The sequence below is a fragment of the Gopherus flavomarginatus genome, chromosome 7, assembly GCF_025201925.1.
Source record: "Gopherus flavomarginatus isolate rGopFla2 chromosome 7, rGopFla2.mat.asm, whole genome shotgun sequence".
Classification (NCBI taxonomy): domain Eukaryota; kingdom Metazoa; phylum Chordata; order Testudines; family Testudinidae; genus Gopherus; species Gopherus flavomarginatus.
In genome coordinates this window covers 32,943,861-32,961,966 of record NC_066623.1, presented here as the reverse complement: position 1 = coordinate 32,961,966, position 18,106 = coordinate 32,943,861, and the positions used below count along the sequence as shown (strand labels likewise).

At 45.9% G+C, this 18,106-nt stretch overlaps 1 protein-coding gene across 1 annotated transcript; it reads right to left on the bottom strand.

The window, feature by feature from the left end:
• Window positions 1-9,370: 9,370 nt before the first annotated feature.
• Window positions 9,371-14,169, bottom strand: TLX3 (T cell leukemia homeobox 3). The gene is made up of 3 exons (XM_050962813.1): window positions 13,755-14,169; window positions 12,298-12,541; window positions 9,371-9,614 (listed from the first exon to the last, which is right to left on the bottom strand). Exons 1-3 carry the CDS (start codon window positions 14,167-14,169, stop codon window positions 9,404-9,406), a joined length of 870 nt encoding a protein of 289 aa, XP_050818770.1. The 3' UTR covers window positions 9,371-9,403.
• Window positions 14,170-18,106: the final 3,937 nt, after the last annotated feature.

The following is an 18,106-nucleotide window of genomic DNA, read 5'->3' as shown; positions in this document are numbered from 1 at the left end:
GATGAAGTCATAGACATTTCTGGCATGAATTGTGAGTTCAGTCCTTGGTGGGGGGGCATTTAGGGCTCTGGGGCAAAGATCTGTCTCAGGATTGCTTTGAGCGGAGGTTGGACTAGATGACCTCCTAAGATCCCTTCCAACCCTGATAGTCTATGATTCTAAAAACCCTCCCCACTGTTTCTGCCCTTATTTATACCAGTAACTGCAATGCATGCATCTGGGTTACACATAGATTCAGGGATGCAGACACTAGGATTTGTGCAATTGCTGACAACAGCAACAGACACCAATGAACTGAAACCCAGTCCTATGAGGAACTCCATCAACTCCCTCAGGATCCGTATTCACTGCAGAGTCAAGTCAAGTTACCTACATTCAAGTTATTCTAGCTTGATTGAGAGTGGCCACACTTTGATATAATGCTTCAACTGCTGTGTCTCATAGACTCATAGACTCATAGACTCATAGGTCAGAAGGGACCAATCTGATCATCTAGTCTGACCTCCTGCACAAGGCAGGCCACAGAACCCCACCCATCCAATTTTATACAACCCCTGTCCCAGGACCGAGTTATTGAAATCCTCAAAAATGGTTTGAAGACCTCAAGCTGCAGAGACACTACCAGCAAGCGACCCGTGCCCCACGCTGCAGGGGAAGGCGAAAAACCTCCAGGGCACCTGCCAATCCGCCCTGGAGGAAAATTCCTTCCCGACCCCAAATATGGCGATCAGCTAAACCCTGAGCATGTGGGCAAGAGTCACCAGCCAGCACCCAAGAAGGAGTTCTCCGCAGCAACTCAGTACCCATCGCATGCAACATCTCCCCGCAGACCATTGAGCAGACCTGTCTGGTGGTAATTCAAGATCAATTGCCCAAATTAACGATCCTATCATAACATCCCCTCCATATACTTATCAAGCTTTGTCTTAAAGCCAGGAAAGTCTTTTGCCCCTACTACTTCCCTCGGAAGGCTATTCCAGAACTTCACTCCCCTAATGGTCAGAAACCTTCGTCTAATTTCAAGTCTAAACTTCCTAATATCCAGTTTATACCCATACGTCCTCGTGGCTACATTAGTACTAAACTTAAATAATTCCACTCCCTCCCTAACGTTAACCCCCTTGATATATTTATATAGGGCGAGCATATCCCCCCTCAGCCTTCTTTTGGCCAGGCTAAACAAGCCAAGCTCTTTGAGTCTCCTTTCATAAGGCAGTTTTTCCATTCCTCGGATCATCCTCGTAGCCCGTCTCTGAACCTGTTCCAGTTTGAATTCATCCTTCTTGAACATGGGACACCAGAACTGCACACAGTATTCCAGATGGGGTCTCACCAACGCCGTATACAACGGTACTAACACCTCCTTATCCTTGCAGGAAATACCCCGCCTGATGCATCCCAAAATCGCATTTGCTTTTTTAACAGCCGTATCACATTGGCGACTCATAGTCATCCTGCTATCAACCAGTACCCCAAGGTCCTTCTCTTCCTCCGTCGCTTCCAACTGATGCGCCCCCAACGTATATCCAAAATTCTTATTATTAATTCCTAAATGCATGACCTTGCACTTTTCACTATTGTATTTCATCCTATTTCTATTACTCCAGTTTACAAGGTGGTTCAGATCTTCTTGAATAGTATCCCTGTCCTTCTCCGTGTTAGCAATACCCCCCAGCTTCGTGTCATCCGCGAACTTTATTAGCACATTCCCGCTCTTTGTGCCAAGGTCAGTAATAAAAAGGTTAAATAAGATCGGTCCCAAAACCGATCCTTGAGGGACTCCACTGGTGACCTCCTTCCAGTCTGACAGTTCACCATTCAATACGACCCTCTGGAGTCTCCCCTTTAACCAGTTCCTTATCCACCTTACAACTTTCATATTCACTCCCAGCTTTTCCAATTTAACTAACAGCTCCCCGTGCGGACCGTGTCAAACGCCTTACTGAAATCTAGGTAAATTATATCTACCGCATTTCCTTTATCTAAGTAATCCGTCACCTTCTCAAAGAAGGAGATCAGATTGGTTTGGCACGATCTACCTTTAGTAAATCCGTGTTGCAATTCGTCCCAATTACCATTGACCTCTATGTCCTTAACTACTTTCTTAAAATTTTTTCCAAGACCTTACATACTACAGACGTCAAGCTAACAGGCCTATAATTACCCGGATCACTCTTATTCCCTTTCTTAAAAATAGGAACTACATTAGCAATCCTCCAGTCATACGGCACAACACCCGAGATTATCGATTGCTTAAAAATTCTCGCTAACAGGCTCGCAATTTCACGCGCCAGTTCCTTTAATATCCTCGGGTGGAGATTGTCCGGGCCCTCCGACTTCGACCCATCGAGCTGTTCAAGTACGGCCTCTACCTCAGTTGCAGTAATATCCACTTCCATATCCACATTCCCGTTTATCATCCCTCCATCATCGCAAGGTTCCTCACTAGTCTTATTAAAAACCGAGGCAAAGTACTTGTTTAGATGTTGGGCCATGCCTAGGTTATCCTTAACCTCCATTCCATCCTCAGTGTATAGCGGCCCCACACTGGCACCATATTATGGCACTCTAATTTCTGGTGGTGGCACATCCCAGGGTTCTTTGTGCTTCAGTAAGCTGAGCCCCTCAATGAATTCTTTCCCACAGTGGGAGAACTTGTCTATCTTTTCTGAGCACCCAGGAGGAATTGTGGGAAGGTATTGGAGGAATGACAGAACGAAATGGAGCTAGCCTGCATCCACACTGAAGTAGGGTTGCGCTAGCAACTAATGAGTAGTGCTCACTGGAGCTGTAGCCTGCACTCCCGGATGGACCTGCCAATTTGAGTGACAAGCACAGCATGCTCCAGTTAAGAGTTTGCCTCAACACTTGAGTTACAACCCAAGTTAACTTTGCAGTGAAAACAAGGCCACTAACTTCAGTGGTAGCTAAGAGTGCTCAGCACTTTATGCAAGCACTTGGCATTGCTGGGGATTGGGTCCTTCGTACCGAAGGGGGCATAATTGTTAGTGCAGAGGGGACAAAACTGTTTTCAACCCCCAGGGTTATTTTTCTGAGACTTGTAAAGAGCACCCAAGTTGGTTCTCAGGCAGTGCATGTATTTGTCCAAGAACCCAGAGCAAACCTTCTCTGACACAAACATGTCCCATAGGTGTTCATGCCAGGAGCAATTTCCAAAAGTGCCCAGCTCCCAGTGGACTAAGCTCTTCTGAATATCTGGCTGCTTATTTAGGTGCTGAAATGGGAGCTATTGGATACTGAACTCTTTTGAAAAGCTGTCCCAGCAAACCCTCAGTGAGGGCCTAAGCCTGCAGTCTTTGCTCAGGCAAACCTCCCTTTGACTACAGTAGAGTTGAGAGTACTGAGCTTGCCTTGATTTCCATGCAGCCATTATTCATGTCTAATTGAATTGATTTTTAATAAAAATGCTGTACATAGAGAGGCAGTGTGGCCTAGTGGATAGAGCACTGCAGTTGAAGTCAGGAAACCTGAGTTGTAGTCCCAGGTCTGCTGCTGCATGACCTTGGGCAAGTCAGACCTCAACTCTCCGTGCCTCAATTTCCCCACTTGTCCAATGGAGGTAATGATACTAACCTTTGTAAAATGCTTCACAGTCTGATGAGAAGCTCTACATAAGAGCAAGGTATTATTATGCATTATAACTCAGCCTATTGTGTGTTATCTGAGCATTTTTACATAAGCTCTGCTAGTTGACACCTGGTGATTTAAGGCTGCTTTTAAAAAATAGCAGGAAAATTAAAATACAATGCCTGTTAATGTATCTTTACAGTTAGAAGTTTAAGAATAAAGCTAATCTGGTCACATTGCAGATAATTGCTGGTTTTGAATGTTGTAGCTTAATATATTAATACTTCTGTTGGTAAAGGTTAAAATATGCATCGACTATACAAGGTGTGGCATGTGGGAAAATTGTTACTCCAAGAACCTTAAACTTTTCGTTTTCTGACTTTTGTATATTTAAATCAACAAACATATGGGTTTTTCATATATATTATATCTAGAGAGAGAGACACACGTATTACATGTATGGTGATGATAACCATGTGATATATTGCAGAATCATATGCTAAACTGCATTTATCATGCACCTTGGACTGCCTCTCCACCTTATCTTTACTCTGCCTACTCAACCATAACCCCTGGGACTATTGCTAATAGACGTAACCCTGGATAAGCTTTAAGCAGCCACCAGTCCAAGAAAAAGAAAGAAAGATGCTAGATAAATATTTCCTTTTTTCTTCTTCCCCTCCAGCCCGCCCCCATCCCCTGCAATAAATGTGTAATTTTCCTCAAAGCAATACGAACCAAGGTCCAGGATGGGCAATATTCGGTCCTTGGCCAGTGAAAGGTTTAAACTCCAATACCTTGAGACCCCTAATGGCTAAAGATGAGCTCTTATACCATTAAAAAAACAGGAATCCCTCTTAACAGTAGAATAAAGCATTTGTTTCTAACCATGGTAAGTCACAAGATATTCAGCCTTAAATCTGTGATTTGTTTATGTCTGGGGAAACTGGTTTAGTTTATTAGAGGTTTCTAAAACGTAGTTTTTGTAACCTTCCATCCCTGCAGAGGCCTATGCAGTAGCAGTTGGCCTCACTGTACAAAGGGAGTCTGGTTTTAGAAACTAGCACCCTGTTTGAGTAGCCAAGCCATGCTCTTGGCAAATACATGGAAGGCTGGGGGCAGCAATTCTCCTTCCTAGACTGGGGCGCGACTATGGAACCATTTGGCAGAACTTGCTCCAGCCCAGTAGCTGGGGTAGGTTCTTCAGGCCCTGTACACCTGTTCTGTGAGGCAAAGGTTGCAGATGCACCCATACACATACACTGTGCAGGTGTAAACACGTGCGCCCACACATGCTTATGTTTTTGCATACCTGTTTGTGTAAACACAGACAAACATTTTATATACATTCTTGTGGAAGTGCATACTGCTACATACAGAGAAGTGAATATATTATAGTGTCTGGCAGAATACATTTTTCCTGGGCAGGAGTTTGGGAGACCTCCCTTACTCATGTGTGGCTTTGTCATATGTAGATTGTGCAGTTCATCTCAAACAGATGTCAGTAAACTCTTTAACCCTCATACACCACTGCAGTATTTTGCTTTATGCCATATTTCAGAGCAAACTTAGTTTAGAAATGTGTCGGAGTTTAACATTTTTGTTTTAAACGTGGATCAGTTTTCTTATATCCCACGCCCATTGTCTGTAAAGCCAGGTGATCTGGGGTACCATCAGAGTATAGGCCAAAAAATTAGAACGCGTTTACATCTTTAAAATGTTCCAAGACAACTTTTCTTTGACTCGATAATTGTGATTACAACCCAGTATCTCACAAACAAGCCGGGTTAGAGGCTAGCCGTACACATCACTGGAGACAATGAAATCCCCAGCTTTCTAGGATGCTATAATAGGCATTTCTCACCCTGGTCCTTCTCAAGATATTCCACATCTAAACTGTCTCTGGTCCAGTACTGAATACTGCTTGCCTTGACCATTGGACCATTAGATATTTTCAATCCTTGCTTTTACGTGATATACATGAAGGATTTGGGGAGAAGGAAATAATTGTGACAGGATCCATTTGATTTTGTTTTACTGGGATATGTTTGAAAGAGGCTCAGAGGCTTGAGATACTAGATGTACTCCCACCTGAGACAGGTTAAAGGGCAGAATGCAGGTGATTGGAGATGCAGTTTATCACCAGGAGCTGCTTGGGACAAGTGTCCTTCTCATGCTGGCAGGGGATAGGATTAAGGTTGCATAGGTATCTTTAATGATGGCATACTTTCACATTTGAAGTGCTTGACTTTACAACCTTAACAATGTTCTTTTAATGTGGGTTTTTTTCCGCCCATGGAATATGTATATAAACCTCTCTTAATGTGTACCGTTGAAAAAACTGCACTCATTGCCCCCGGTTGCTGCGGTAACCATGGTAGCTTCCGGTACTTAGAACAGGAGATAATGTGGTGCTGCAATTATTGTAGAGTGGCAAATGTTAACTTTTTTTTAAATGGTGCCCATTAGTTTACCTGACTGAGATCATTTTTGTTACCTGTGAGGTTTTTGCAGCGATCTAAATGCCTTGCTTCTAAGAGCTTTCTTTGCAAGCCTCAGACCCATTTTAGTTGCTCATCCATACTATATATTAGGAAAACCTTAGCACATTCACTCCCTATGTATAATAATGATCAATTAGCTACAAGAACTAAATCTAGGAAAGGAGCCTAACCCCGCAGTGCACAGAAACCTTAGGGCTTGCTTCCATGCCTACGAAAAACTCTGTGTATGCTAATAAACTAACTCCACTGCACATATAGAGGTAGAAAAAGCCCCACCTTCCTACATGGCTGTTATGGATGGACTTCCCATGCCGGAGGATTTGCCCATGGCTCCTGCATGAGGTGCGGATTTGATCAATCAACTGCCCCAGATCTGACACCGGTACTAAGGGATGGCACATGTGTGAGGGGTGTCATCTACATTTATTCTTGGCTGGTTGGTTGTTTCAGCTGTGGAATATGGGCTTTTTCTGAGTAGTTAGTAAAGGCTGGTCACCAACTGTCAGAGAGGAAATGAAGCTGCTTGGACTTCGGAGGGAGATGTCTGCCTAGGGCCCCAGGGACAGGCTGCGTATGTCACTTTAGTGATGATGGGTAGGGCTTTCAAAAGCACTCAGGCTCAGCCTAAGTGTCCATGAAATCACACCTACAGTATACAGCCATTTAGGACCCTATCCTGCAGCCCTTACTCCCCTGCAAGTTGATGGGTGTTTATCTCACAAAGAGTATGGAGTCAGGCCCTCTGCATCTCCAGCATGAGCCATGAGTCACCTTGGAGGCCACACCTCTTCCCCACTTCCAGTATGCCTCTTGGCCCTGTACACCAAACAGGGATGCCTTGGGGCTGAGCAAAGCCACCCACTGCCTAAGCAGCATGTGGGGTGGTCTCCTCTTGCTCCCAGGAAGTGATTTTCAAGGAGGGCTGCTCCAGGGGACAGGCAAAAAATACCCTAGCACATCTTTATGCATGAAAGATGCATTTTCAGCCTGAAAAGGTCTAGCTCTAGCTCGTTACAAACATGCATGAGAAACTACCATTGACATTGCAGAGGGCCCCTTTGGCCCCAAATGCTGTAACATCGGCAGTAATAGCACCAGCACCTCTTCATGCCAGGAAGCTACTTCCCACTTTCAGACATATTTCTTTTCATCTGTCATTTTTCAGTATTAAAAAATATTGCAGGCCCCAGAATCACACCCCAGAATAACAAGCAGGCAGGTTTCAAATGATTTCTTAAGCACTAAAAAGATACAAGAGTGTTTTATTTTAAATAGCTCATCCATATGTCAGCACCAATGTGCTTCTATTCCCCTAGAATATCTGCAGGGTTTCTAAAGCCCTGCTTTATATCCCTCACTAAAAACAAAGTCAGAAAACTACTTGTGCCGGTGTCACTCATGCCTGCTAAATACAGCTTGCAAAATTCACACCTTACATGCCAGATCCTTCAGTAATACTGACCATTAAATTACTAATACTTTTACAAATGTAATCCTCATCTCTTTTCCGTGTGTGCACTGTGCTGGACTAGTGATATTCACAGGACCAGTATTTAAATATAATTATTTACTAATTCTCCTAATAAATCAAATTGGTGACTATTAGCTGTCTGTCGGGCCTATTCCTACTCAGATTGGCAGCTGAGCTCTCTGAGAGCAGGACCCAATCCCATTATCCGTATTGAACCTGAATCACTTGATTATTAATTCCTCATCTGCCATTCTTGCAGCATCACTCTGCAGTGTCTGCTATTATAAGGGCCACTAACTTAAATAATTTATAGCAGCTTGATCTCTAAAGATCCTGCCCAGAGATCATCTCCAACTCAAGTCCATGTGGTGCGAGCCCACCTCCCCCAGGGTTTTCCCTTCCTGACCAGGTATAAGCAGCTGGTTTCAGTCAGTCCTTCCTGAGCTGATCCTTCTGCCCTCTCGAGGTAGGAACGTGGGCCCTGGGGTTTTCGAGTCCTCTCCCTTCCCCCAGATCAGGCACTCGCTCTGGCTGCCTTCCCCTTCCCACTCGGAATTTGAAGCACACACACGACAGGGGGCGTTTTTAAAGAAAACGTTTATTTACAGATCTCAGCAAGTACAAAGTATTATACATGGTCGGTGTCAACCCCAGATCTTCTTTAATATGAAACATAAGGCGCTTTCTCTAGAGTCGATGGCAAAAGATGTCGGGTTCAGGTGCTGCATTCTGTGTGCTAAGCTTGGAAGGAGGTTAGGACAAAATTAAGAGTGCGTTGCCCGAAAGGAGCCCTTATTACTATGGTGAATCAATTACAGATGACATTAACTTCACCTGGGACAGATGGAAGCTACTGCTTTTCAGTTTAATAGGGTTTCCTAAGCTAATGAGTCACAAGATCCATTTAGTTTCCTCTGCTAAGTGATATATATTTTTAGATTCTCCTAAAAATAGGGGAAAATAGCCTTTTGTTCCACAGCCAATATAAATACTTATGTTCCGATTTTGGAATAAATAATCCAGTTATTATATATCCATATTAACAGTGCCCGAAATCTCAATGCAGAAATAAATTAAATTATTTAACACTTCTTACCAAAGAAAAGTGACATTTCCCTTTCCTAAGCAATATGAATTTACAAATGGAGCTGATAAAGCGTCCAGTTCTCCAGGATGCTAATACTCTGGCGATTATTTTGTCCTGGGCTATAGAACAACTTGCGAGCGTTACACACCCTCCGGGAAGAAACGGGGTGACGTTAGTAATAGGTCTGGCAATTGCTTTCGCTTCCAGATTATTTCCCCCAGCCCATTTCGGGGAAATGACACCCAGTCTGGCCATCAGAGATGAGATCCCGTCTTCCTTCAAGGGCTACGCAGCAAACTCTCTTTTCAAAGTTAATGCACCCGTTCCAGATGCAGACACTCTCCATGGGTTTGTAAACTCAGGTTTAATCCCCTCCGCAAATTCACTGGGCCTGATTTTGGGGGGCACGAGCAATCTCTCCGGGAGCCCTTTGTCCAAGTTTCCGCCTGACAAGCCCAGGACCCCCGGCTTAAAGGAGAAGCGCGTTCACCAAAACATCCCGCAGAGCGATCTAGCTCTAACGCCTCCATCTCGCAGACCACTTGCTGCGGGCGGGAGGCTGCGGACTGGAAACAGTTCGGCGTGGGGGTCCCGCCGCCCGAAGCTGGCCTCGGCCCACCCCTGGTAGAGACCAGTCATTTCGCTGGAGCAAACTGTCCGCCAAACTCTGCTTCGTGCCCGGCTTAGGTCATGCAGGGAGAGGTGGGGGAGGCGCTGTCTGTCTGTCTGTCCTCCCGCCCCGACCCCAAGTCTTTACACGAGCGAGGTAACAGGTGGGATCTTGGAATTCTCCTCTTCCCAGGGCTGGAGGTTCTGCAGTGCAAAGAGCGAGGAGTTGTGTAGACAGAGGGGGTCGGGCTGGATTGAATCGTTCAAGGATTTCTGGAAAGCGTCGTGCTGGAGTTGGAGCATCAGCCTGCTCGCCTGTTGCCTCTCCGCTTCCCTTTCCTCTGCGGTCTGTCTCCTAAACACACACAACATAGATCAGTTCAGGAGCCCGCAGCTGGCACGCTCCTGCCTGGCTGCCACGCGCCTTTGTTCCTCCCCAACTCGGCTCTCTGCCGGTACCATGGGGACAGGAGTCCTGGTGCCCGGCCTGGGCGCCCTGTTTGAATCACTGGGGACCGGGAGGGGATATTTCTTTGCCTGAGAAGGATGTTTGGTGTCCACCGCCCCCCTTTTCTGAGCCCGCTTACCCAGATCTTGGGGATGGGGGTGGGTCTGCCCCGCATTTCAGCCTGGGGTGCTGAGCCCCTCTCCTCACATGCGCCAGCCCTGCAGCACCCGGCGGGCCCCAAACCACTGGGGGCCACCCTCGTGCTGCGGCGAGATGTTTGGGGCGCACTGCAGCGTCTGCCTCAGGGCCCTGCCCGAGATGGCCCCAGCAGCCTGGGCCTCTTCCGATCCTGGCCCCAGCCCAACTGCAGTGCAACCTGGCCCCTGCCTGAGATTCGGCTCCGGGCCGGCCACACGCACTTTGGAGGTTGTGTAATTAGAGATCAAACCTTTGTTTGTCTGTTCAGTTTATACACACTCTCTCTCACACACACACCCCATATGTAGATACAGAGACGGATTCTTCTCGCTTAACGCCTGCCTCTCCAACAAGTTGTTCTAACATCTGCCATGCAGCTGCACAAGGGGGACCTCCGATTTACATGGCGTTAGCCAGGACAAAAGAACCAGCACTGTATCTGCGCTCCCAGAGACAGTACAAAGGGCCCTGCAGCCTCTGTCCCTGGGAAAAATCCTCAGTTAATGCTACTACTAAATTAGCATTAGTGCCCTCCATTCTGACATCCCAGTGCCTGCTGGATTTATCAGTCTATTGGGTTTGTGTGCAAAGTGTTGAGATGACATTTCAAAGGTAATTGGCTCATTACGGTTTTTTCGTGCCACTAATATATATGTCTGAACGTCTCGCTGGCTTTATGGCATTATTATCGATACTCTTCGGTAATTACAATAATTGCTGCAAGGCTTGAAATTTCCTTACATCCGACCGCAATCGCTTATAAATATCCGAACCCCAGTTATAAGAAGCCAATAATTTTCTAAGCAATATTATATATAGCATGTAACATTATTAGCTACTAATATCAGTGATCGTATTGTGGCTGTTTATTGCTCTAATTCAGTATGTCTCATACTAACATGCAAGAGAAAGGGCTGTACTTTGGGAATTTATTTCCATTTTAAACAGCTAAAAATATCCCGACCACATCCCGGCCAGTTACACCAGAAAACTAACACATATTCTTCCAAATAATATTTCAATAGAATTGCGCGTGAAGATCATTGGAGGAATCGAATTACAGACACAGGGTATTTCCGAAAGTTATTTTAGACGGCAGATAATTACATCAAATCCCATATTTTCTACATGTTGAAAATAAAGGAGACAAGCCAATTAGCAAACACAGGATGCACCATAATCCATCGCCTTGAATGTTCTATTTTCCAGACCAGCCGCGAATGGATAAAAAGTGTACTAATATTTTCTGATGAAATCATCTAAAACAACCACTTTCCCGCAGTGAAGATTTCGAGTGAAATGTTGTTGGTTTAAAATCTTAATTAAAAGGGTTGTTCACCTATATTTCATCCTGGAGAGAGGGGGGGGAAAAGGAAACCAAAACAGATTTTAGCTCATTTTTCTTGGTCCTTCTGTAATCAGGACAAAGCAACTGGCATTTTTAAAGATAATTTTCCTGCTATGAATTACATTCGTCAATTTTTAATATAAAGAAACGGAAAATCAGGGTATGGAGCCACTTTCTAGATGTTTACTTTCATACAGTCTTAATAACAGGACGAAGAACAACGCTCTTTACTTCCTTTAGGGACGGGCTAATAATATGTCCTGCTTTGGTTTAGCGAAATGTCACATTGTTTAAAACAGCCTGACTAAATCCGCCGCGCCAGGGAGGCCCGGCAATTTCTACAATACAGACCAGCTGGTTTCTTCGGTATAAAATCGGTTTTGGGGCGAAGTTGAACAGCAAAATATCCTTTCTGTATGCAATGTCTTTCGCTGCGTCTAATGCTAAACTAAAGGTTAGCCCTTTTAGCATGTGACAGCGCTTCTCCCTGCCTGCAGATCTACCAACTTTGATGTCTGCCTTTGCCAGGCGGCATGGCACAAAAGTGGAGACACACCTCGTCTGGGCCCATTTTGACCCATCGCTTAGCTTTTAAGGATCTGCCCGATTCCCCGGAAGAAGACCCGCCCGGGCCCTGGCAGCTACTGCGGGAAAGATGGAGCTTTCGTTTTGCAAGGAGCAAACGGACAGAGTTACACCGAGCAGAACCGGGGCTGAGTGGGGAGCGGGGCCAGGAGTAGAAGAAAGAAATCCTGCTGCCCTCCGTGGAAATGAGGCGGGCAGGAAAGGGAGGGAGGGGGAAAGGGGCAGCCAGGGACTGTGGAGCTGGAAGCAGGCAGAGGGCGAAGGTGGGGAGGGGAGAGGGGGGTAATTGGGAGCGGGCAGGTGGGGCAGAGAGGAGAGGGCCATAGGAAAGGTAAGTCAGGGGCAATGAGAAGAAGGGGCAGGAGTTACATGGGGGGAGCCCGGAACAGAAGCCCAGAAGAGGGGTCCTGGAGGGCAGGGGGTCCCAGGAGGGGCCCGCCCAGCTATGCCCGGACTCACCGCCACTTGGTCCTCCTGTTCTGGAACCAGGTCTTGACCTGCGCGTCCGTCATCTTTAGGGACTTGGCGAGCGCCGCCCTCTCGGCCGAGGCCAGGTACTTCTGCCGGTGGAAGCGCTTCTCCAGCTCGCAGATCTGCACCCGGGAGAAGGAGGTGCGCGGCTTCTTGCGCTTGGGCGGGGTGCGGTTCTGGTAGGGGTGCCCGATCCGCCGGGTGACAGTGAAGGGGGTGAGCGCGGCCGCCGCTGCCCAGGGGACAAACAGAACCGCAGGTGAGAGCCCAGCATCCCCAGCCGGTCCTGCCCTCTGCCCCCAGGCCGGCAGCCCGCGCAGCACCTGGGCGCAGGGCCGGCTGCTTCTTCCCAGCAATCGCCATAGAGTCGCAGTCTTGCTCAGGCTGCAGGGCCTGGCTGGGATCGGCGGCCCAGGAGCAGGGCACAGAGCACGGCCCTGGCCCTGGGCAGGGAGACCCGAGCTCCCAGGACGCAAGAGGAACCAGGATTTGGGTTCTTATTGTATTAAGGGGAGGGAAGGGGCTGCATGGGCTTCCCATCTCCAGGGGTATGGAGCACACCCCTCTTCATTTTAATGTTGGGGTTTCGTCTTTTCTCTCCTCTTTCCCCAAAACAAAACTAGAATTTCTCCAGAGGGAGGGGAGATCCTTGCCAATGCTCTGCTGTATTACACTTTATTTATTCCCCCCTCCCCATCACTTCATCCTCCACAAATGCAGTAGCCAAACCTGCAAGCAGATGTGCAATGTTCAGCGAATTTGCTGCAAATTATATTCTGTATCTGGCGCTCAGTTTCCCCACTTCTCTCTCTCTCTTTAAAATCGAATCCTCTTTATTTACACCCATTTAAATGCTAATCGCCGTTATTATCATTCAAGGTTTAGATTCTTCAGGACACACTGTCTAATCGGATTATGGATGGGGATTACTGGAGTTCCTCCACTCCATTTCCACCCCTCTTTGATTGTGATTAAAAACGAGAGCTGAGCAATTAGATTTTCTGAATGGAAATTTCAGGGCGACCCAGAACCGGCTGCAATGTCTGTTCTGCCAGCAGTGATACGGGAATAACTAAGGCGCAGTTCCTCTGTTTTGTCTGGCCTTACTGCATCTGATGGCCACACAATCCATACAAGGTTGTTGGTCAGTTAGTGCAGGCGTATGCAATTCTTACAGTGGGCACAAAAGCTGTAACGAACATTTATTTCTCTTAATTAGTGGGTTCAAGGTAATGCTTCCTCCCCTCCCCGCAAAGAAGCTAACCCACTATTTTTAAAAGCTTTCCTTTTTCTGCGCCAGCTGCAGAAGCAGATGTGGGGGCTCTAATAACCTGGAATGGTAAAACCCAGACACATTTTTATGCTGTTTTAGTGCAGTTTGATTGTAGCAGAAAACTTCTTGGTAAAACGAGACTCCCAGAGTCGTGTTAAAAATCAGCCCTTACCTGTGAATCTGTCCTTTACGAATCTCCTGCTGCTCTCCATCCAAGGGAAGTTGAGGCTGCCAAGGCTGGGTACAGCTGGCATAGCTGGGATGGCACTAGAAATTGGAGGTGGCACAGCCCCAGGGATGGGTCTGTGAGCTGGCACCCTGATCACTCCAGCTGGAGCCAAGCTCAGATTCACACTGTAAGATCCAGAGTCTTCAAAAGGCGCCCCGATGCCAGGGAAGGAAGCTGGAAGGGAAGGATAAGGGGCACTTGTTCTGCTCACAGGGCTTCCCAGGTAATTTGTGTTGTCTGATCCTCTGGGGGCAGGCTGGGAAGAGTTTTCCTGATCAGAACTATTTAAAATCTGATCAATTCCAAAGCTGATGGGTTCGTGTTGATGCTGGGTCTGTGTGTTCGTTGGCTGATCCATCCTTGGTGAATAGAAATATTGGCTCAAAACTGTATGAATTCCCCTATAAAACGCTCGCTTTCCTTTACAGTAGATCCATGTAGGTCCTGGTGTATGTCAGACTGAAACTTTGCCAAGAGTGGTCCAGCCCGACAGGCTCTGTGTCATCTTTTTTGAACCAAACCTTGAGTTTCTGCTTCTAATTTCTGTCTTGCAGCTGCCATTGGACGCAATAAACAAGCCTCTCTCCTCCCATTGGCTCCCGGATTTCAATAAAGGCCTAATTCATTGAAATAGGAGTTTAGGGACTGTTCCAAGGTGACATCATTTTAACAAACGAACAATAGGTCAAATTTATTAGCTAAGCTAATGTGTGGCGGATATTACAATAGCATCTGCGATTGTTGTCCTTAGAAATTAACGATTTGAAATTTAACAAAGCTTTGCAATTACGAGACATTCCCCTCCCTCCTTGTTTATTACCTAACATGCTAGTTGTACAGAATTCCAGGATGGAATGACAAAACAGCCTCTCCCCCTCAGCGGATCCATTTAGCATGGAATGTAACTCTTTCCTATTGTTTCTGTTTATAAATATTATGCAGCGTGTAAACACCTTACTGAGACGCAGAGAAGAGTTTTGCTGGATGTTTACCTGCTCATCGGCTCTAGTTATGGTGCTAGTAGAACCTGAGCTATTTAAAAAAAAAAGGAAAGGGGGGAAAGAATGGGTTCCTCGGTTTTGAAGCCCAGAGTTTGGTCCTTTTTTCTCCCACATTTTTTCTGTTTGGTGCTTTTTAATTCTCAGTATATTAAGCATCGCTTCAGGGACCCCATTGCTATTTATCTGAAGGAAAGGGACGTGCTCGCCTATTTTTTTCCCCCGTGGATTCCTTATGTGGGGTCATTAAACACATGCCCATAGAACGCTGCCTTTTTGGAACTGCGCTTACCCGCTGGAAAGAGAGAGAGATCTCAGACCTGGACTTGGGTTCGTGTAGATTGCAAACCCCACGGGTGAGCGCGGGTCAGAGGAGAAACACAGCCCCTAGGAATCTTGGTTTGAAAGGGATTTTTGCAAACTGTGAATTTACTTTAAATATATCTCTGGAGGGGAGGGGAATCCAATTCAGGAACTATCATTTCTCCCTGTCTATCAACTGTATTTTTGTGTGTTTACACTGCAACTAGCTAATTACTGTAGGGCCTCTGGCTTTCCCCCTATGTTTGTGCTTTGACAAATTCCAAACATAATTCTTTTAGTTGTCAACAGCCTATTTCTTTCTGTTTGACCGGCCGGCCCAATATTTTCGTGGGGCTGCCTCTCTTGGAGATAAAATTAAAGGCGCGGGGGAGGGGAACAATGTAAAATACACAGAGATTCCGTTTTGGATTAATTTACGTCAACAAACTTATTGCCGTATACGACTGTTAAGTGAGTTTGTAGACGCTCCCTAACGTCCAAATTGGACTAAAGGCGTTAAAAATTAAATAACGTTCAAATGCATTTACTTAGTTTCCCTTTTTATAAAGGGAAATGAAAACAGGGAATAGAATTTTCCTTTTAATAGAATGTAATAGTATTTGATCAGCACCTGTTAGGGCTGATGTTGTGATTTCAGAAAGCAGCGACAAGGAGAGAGTTTATTAGTTTTTAAAGCTTAGGATTCAATTACCGCAACACACTGAATAATTTAAATGCTAGCAGTAAATGCAAACAGACCTGTGGAGTTATCGGACTTATTGCACTGAAATGCTGAAGTGAGGGGGGGGGCGCAAAAAAGGAAAATAAATTAAAAGCAGGGTTGTGTCCTTTTTTAAACAAACCCACCAACGAAACAAAAAAACCAACCCTCCAATATTTGTTTCCTAAATTATATCCTAATTGATCAATTTTGCTCAGTGACAAGGTTGGAGGATTTCCCCACATCTTGTGATCCTAATATGTAGAGCTTAAAAAACAAAACCAAACCAAACCTCTATTTTATTGTAGGGGTATTTTGTATTCATTTTTCCGTTTCAAATCTCCGGGTTCTTTTTGTTGGTTTGTTTTTGGTTTTAAGTCACAATTTATTCAAGGGGAAAAAAATAGCCCGATTCATTTCCCCTCACAGTGATACTTAAACGATTATTAAAGACCCTTTCCAACTTCAAGAAATGCATCGAAGCAAAGGGAATCTTAATGCATGGATTTATGTACAGTACTGAGGACAGCGTGATGCCACTGGGTCTTCTTGAAAGAAAATTAGAGGACGCCTGTTTTATTGCTAACATGGACAGTTAAATCTCACCTGCTGTTCCTAAATCCAGGACAGTAAAAAGTGCTATTTGGTGTATTAGTGGCTGTCAGGAATTATCTGTGAGCTGTGTATGTTTCTCTCCTCTCACCCTATACAAAGATCCCCATCCTGATAGAATTCAATTCCAAGACCATTTGTAAGCAACTGCCGTGGAAGGTTGGAATAAAGTGAGACATACACAGAGAGAAACACACACACACAAATAACGCCTTTTTCTTCTTCTTGGCAGTCCATTGATCGCACCGAAAATATCATAAAGCGGCTGCCCAGGAGAGTCGCACGCAACCAAACAGATGTTAATTTCCAGGAATGGGAAACTTTAAAAGCAGAAGCCCTTAATAATATGATAGTGTGTTAATTTCTGGTGGATTTACGTGTCGCTGCAGGCTCCAGATAAATATCAAAGGGGCAGCTGAGGAGGAGTTGGAAAAAAGAGCGACTAGCCATTAGAAACTATCTTTTCACTGGAATCTCTTTTAAGAAAAATCTAGGTGCACCGGTGAGGTGGCAGGGTATAAAGTCACAACCTGCTTCTAAAGGCAAAATCAATCAAGGAACCAGAGCCCTGTTAACTAACTTTGAATGATCGATGCTCAGGATCAGTTAGCAGGAAAATACAGGGTGGGTGGGAACCTCCAAATACTAGATTTTAATAAGAGGCGCAATTGAGATTGGATTATTTTAGCTCACAGACACGGATATCCCCCCCCGAAGCCTAGCTACACTGCGGTAGATCCAGACAGATTTAAATAGGCGCCAGGTGCAGGTACAATCATGGATCCAGGTGAATTTCGAAATTATCTCCTCGCTGGACAACAGACTTCTCTGCTCCCAGCCCATGTCACTTTGGCGCAGCTTGCTGGATTTCCGAATGAACTTTTGAGCTGAAGTATTTCATATTTTAATGGCCCATTAGGTTTGACTCTGAACACGCTCAAGTCCGGGGGACGTAAAGCAAAGATTTATCATGGAAACCGGCACAAGCCGATTGCAAAGCAGTTGTTTGACATTGAGAGTACTTATCAATTAAGGAGACGCATCTCTCTGGCTGGCCATGTTAAGAGGCAGCCGAGATGGCATCTGAAGGGTATTTCTTTCACTGCTAATCCGATTAAGGGAAAAATAGCCCCACCGTCTTGGACTCATCTCATTCCCCAGGAGCCTGGCTGCTTGGAGGCTTTTACGACGACATAAATATGACTATTAAATATTCTTTTCCCCAACCTAGCCAGCCCTGGCCATGGGCTGAGAAGGAAGGGCAGGGGACAGCGATGCCCCGAGACCAGAAATCGGTGTTGAAAAGTGGCACCGCAGTGAAGAGTTTGTTTAAAAAATAAAACCGAGAGAGACAGCGGCGACTCCAGGGGAGCAGCAGGCCCCAGCACTGAGCCGCGGGGTGCATGGCAAACGGGGCTGATTTCGGCCTCCCGAGCTGCACCGGCCTGGTAATTCTGGGAGGCGGAGAGGAGCCTAATTGGATTTTTTTCCACTTGCTCTCGCGTGTCTAAGCTGACTGATCATTAGTTTGAGCTTCTATAGAGTGGAGCTAATTGGATTTGCAGGCTACCAGCAAGCTGGGATGCCAGCTTTCAGGAAGGAGCCTCCAAGCCTGGAAGAGGCAGAGGAGGGAAACTTACCCCTACTGGCCTTGCCCCAGG

What these genes read in the sequence shown, in the direction of transcription:
- TLX3 (XM_050962813.1), bottom strand. Translation starts at nt 14,169, where the DNA reads ATGGATCAGCCAACGAACACACAGACCCAGCATCAACACGAACCCATC. An exon ending in CGTAAAGGACAGATTCACAG is followed by an intron (nt 12,542 to 13,754) that starts GTAAGGGCTGAT and finishes TCCCCTGGGCAG; the next exon opens with CGGCGGCCGCGCTCACCCCC. An exon ending in AACAGGAGGACCAAGTGGCG is followed by an intron (nt 9,615 to 12,297) that starts GTGAGTCCGGGC and finishes GTGTGTGTTTAG; the next exon opens with GAGACAGACCGCAGAGGAAA.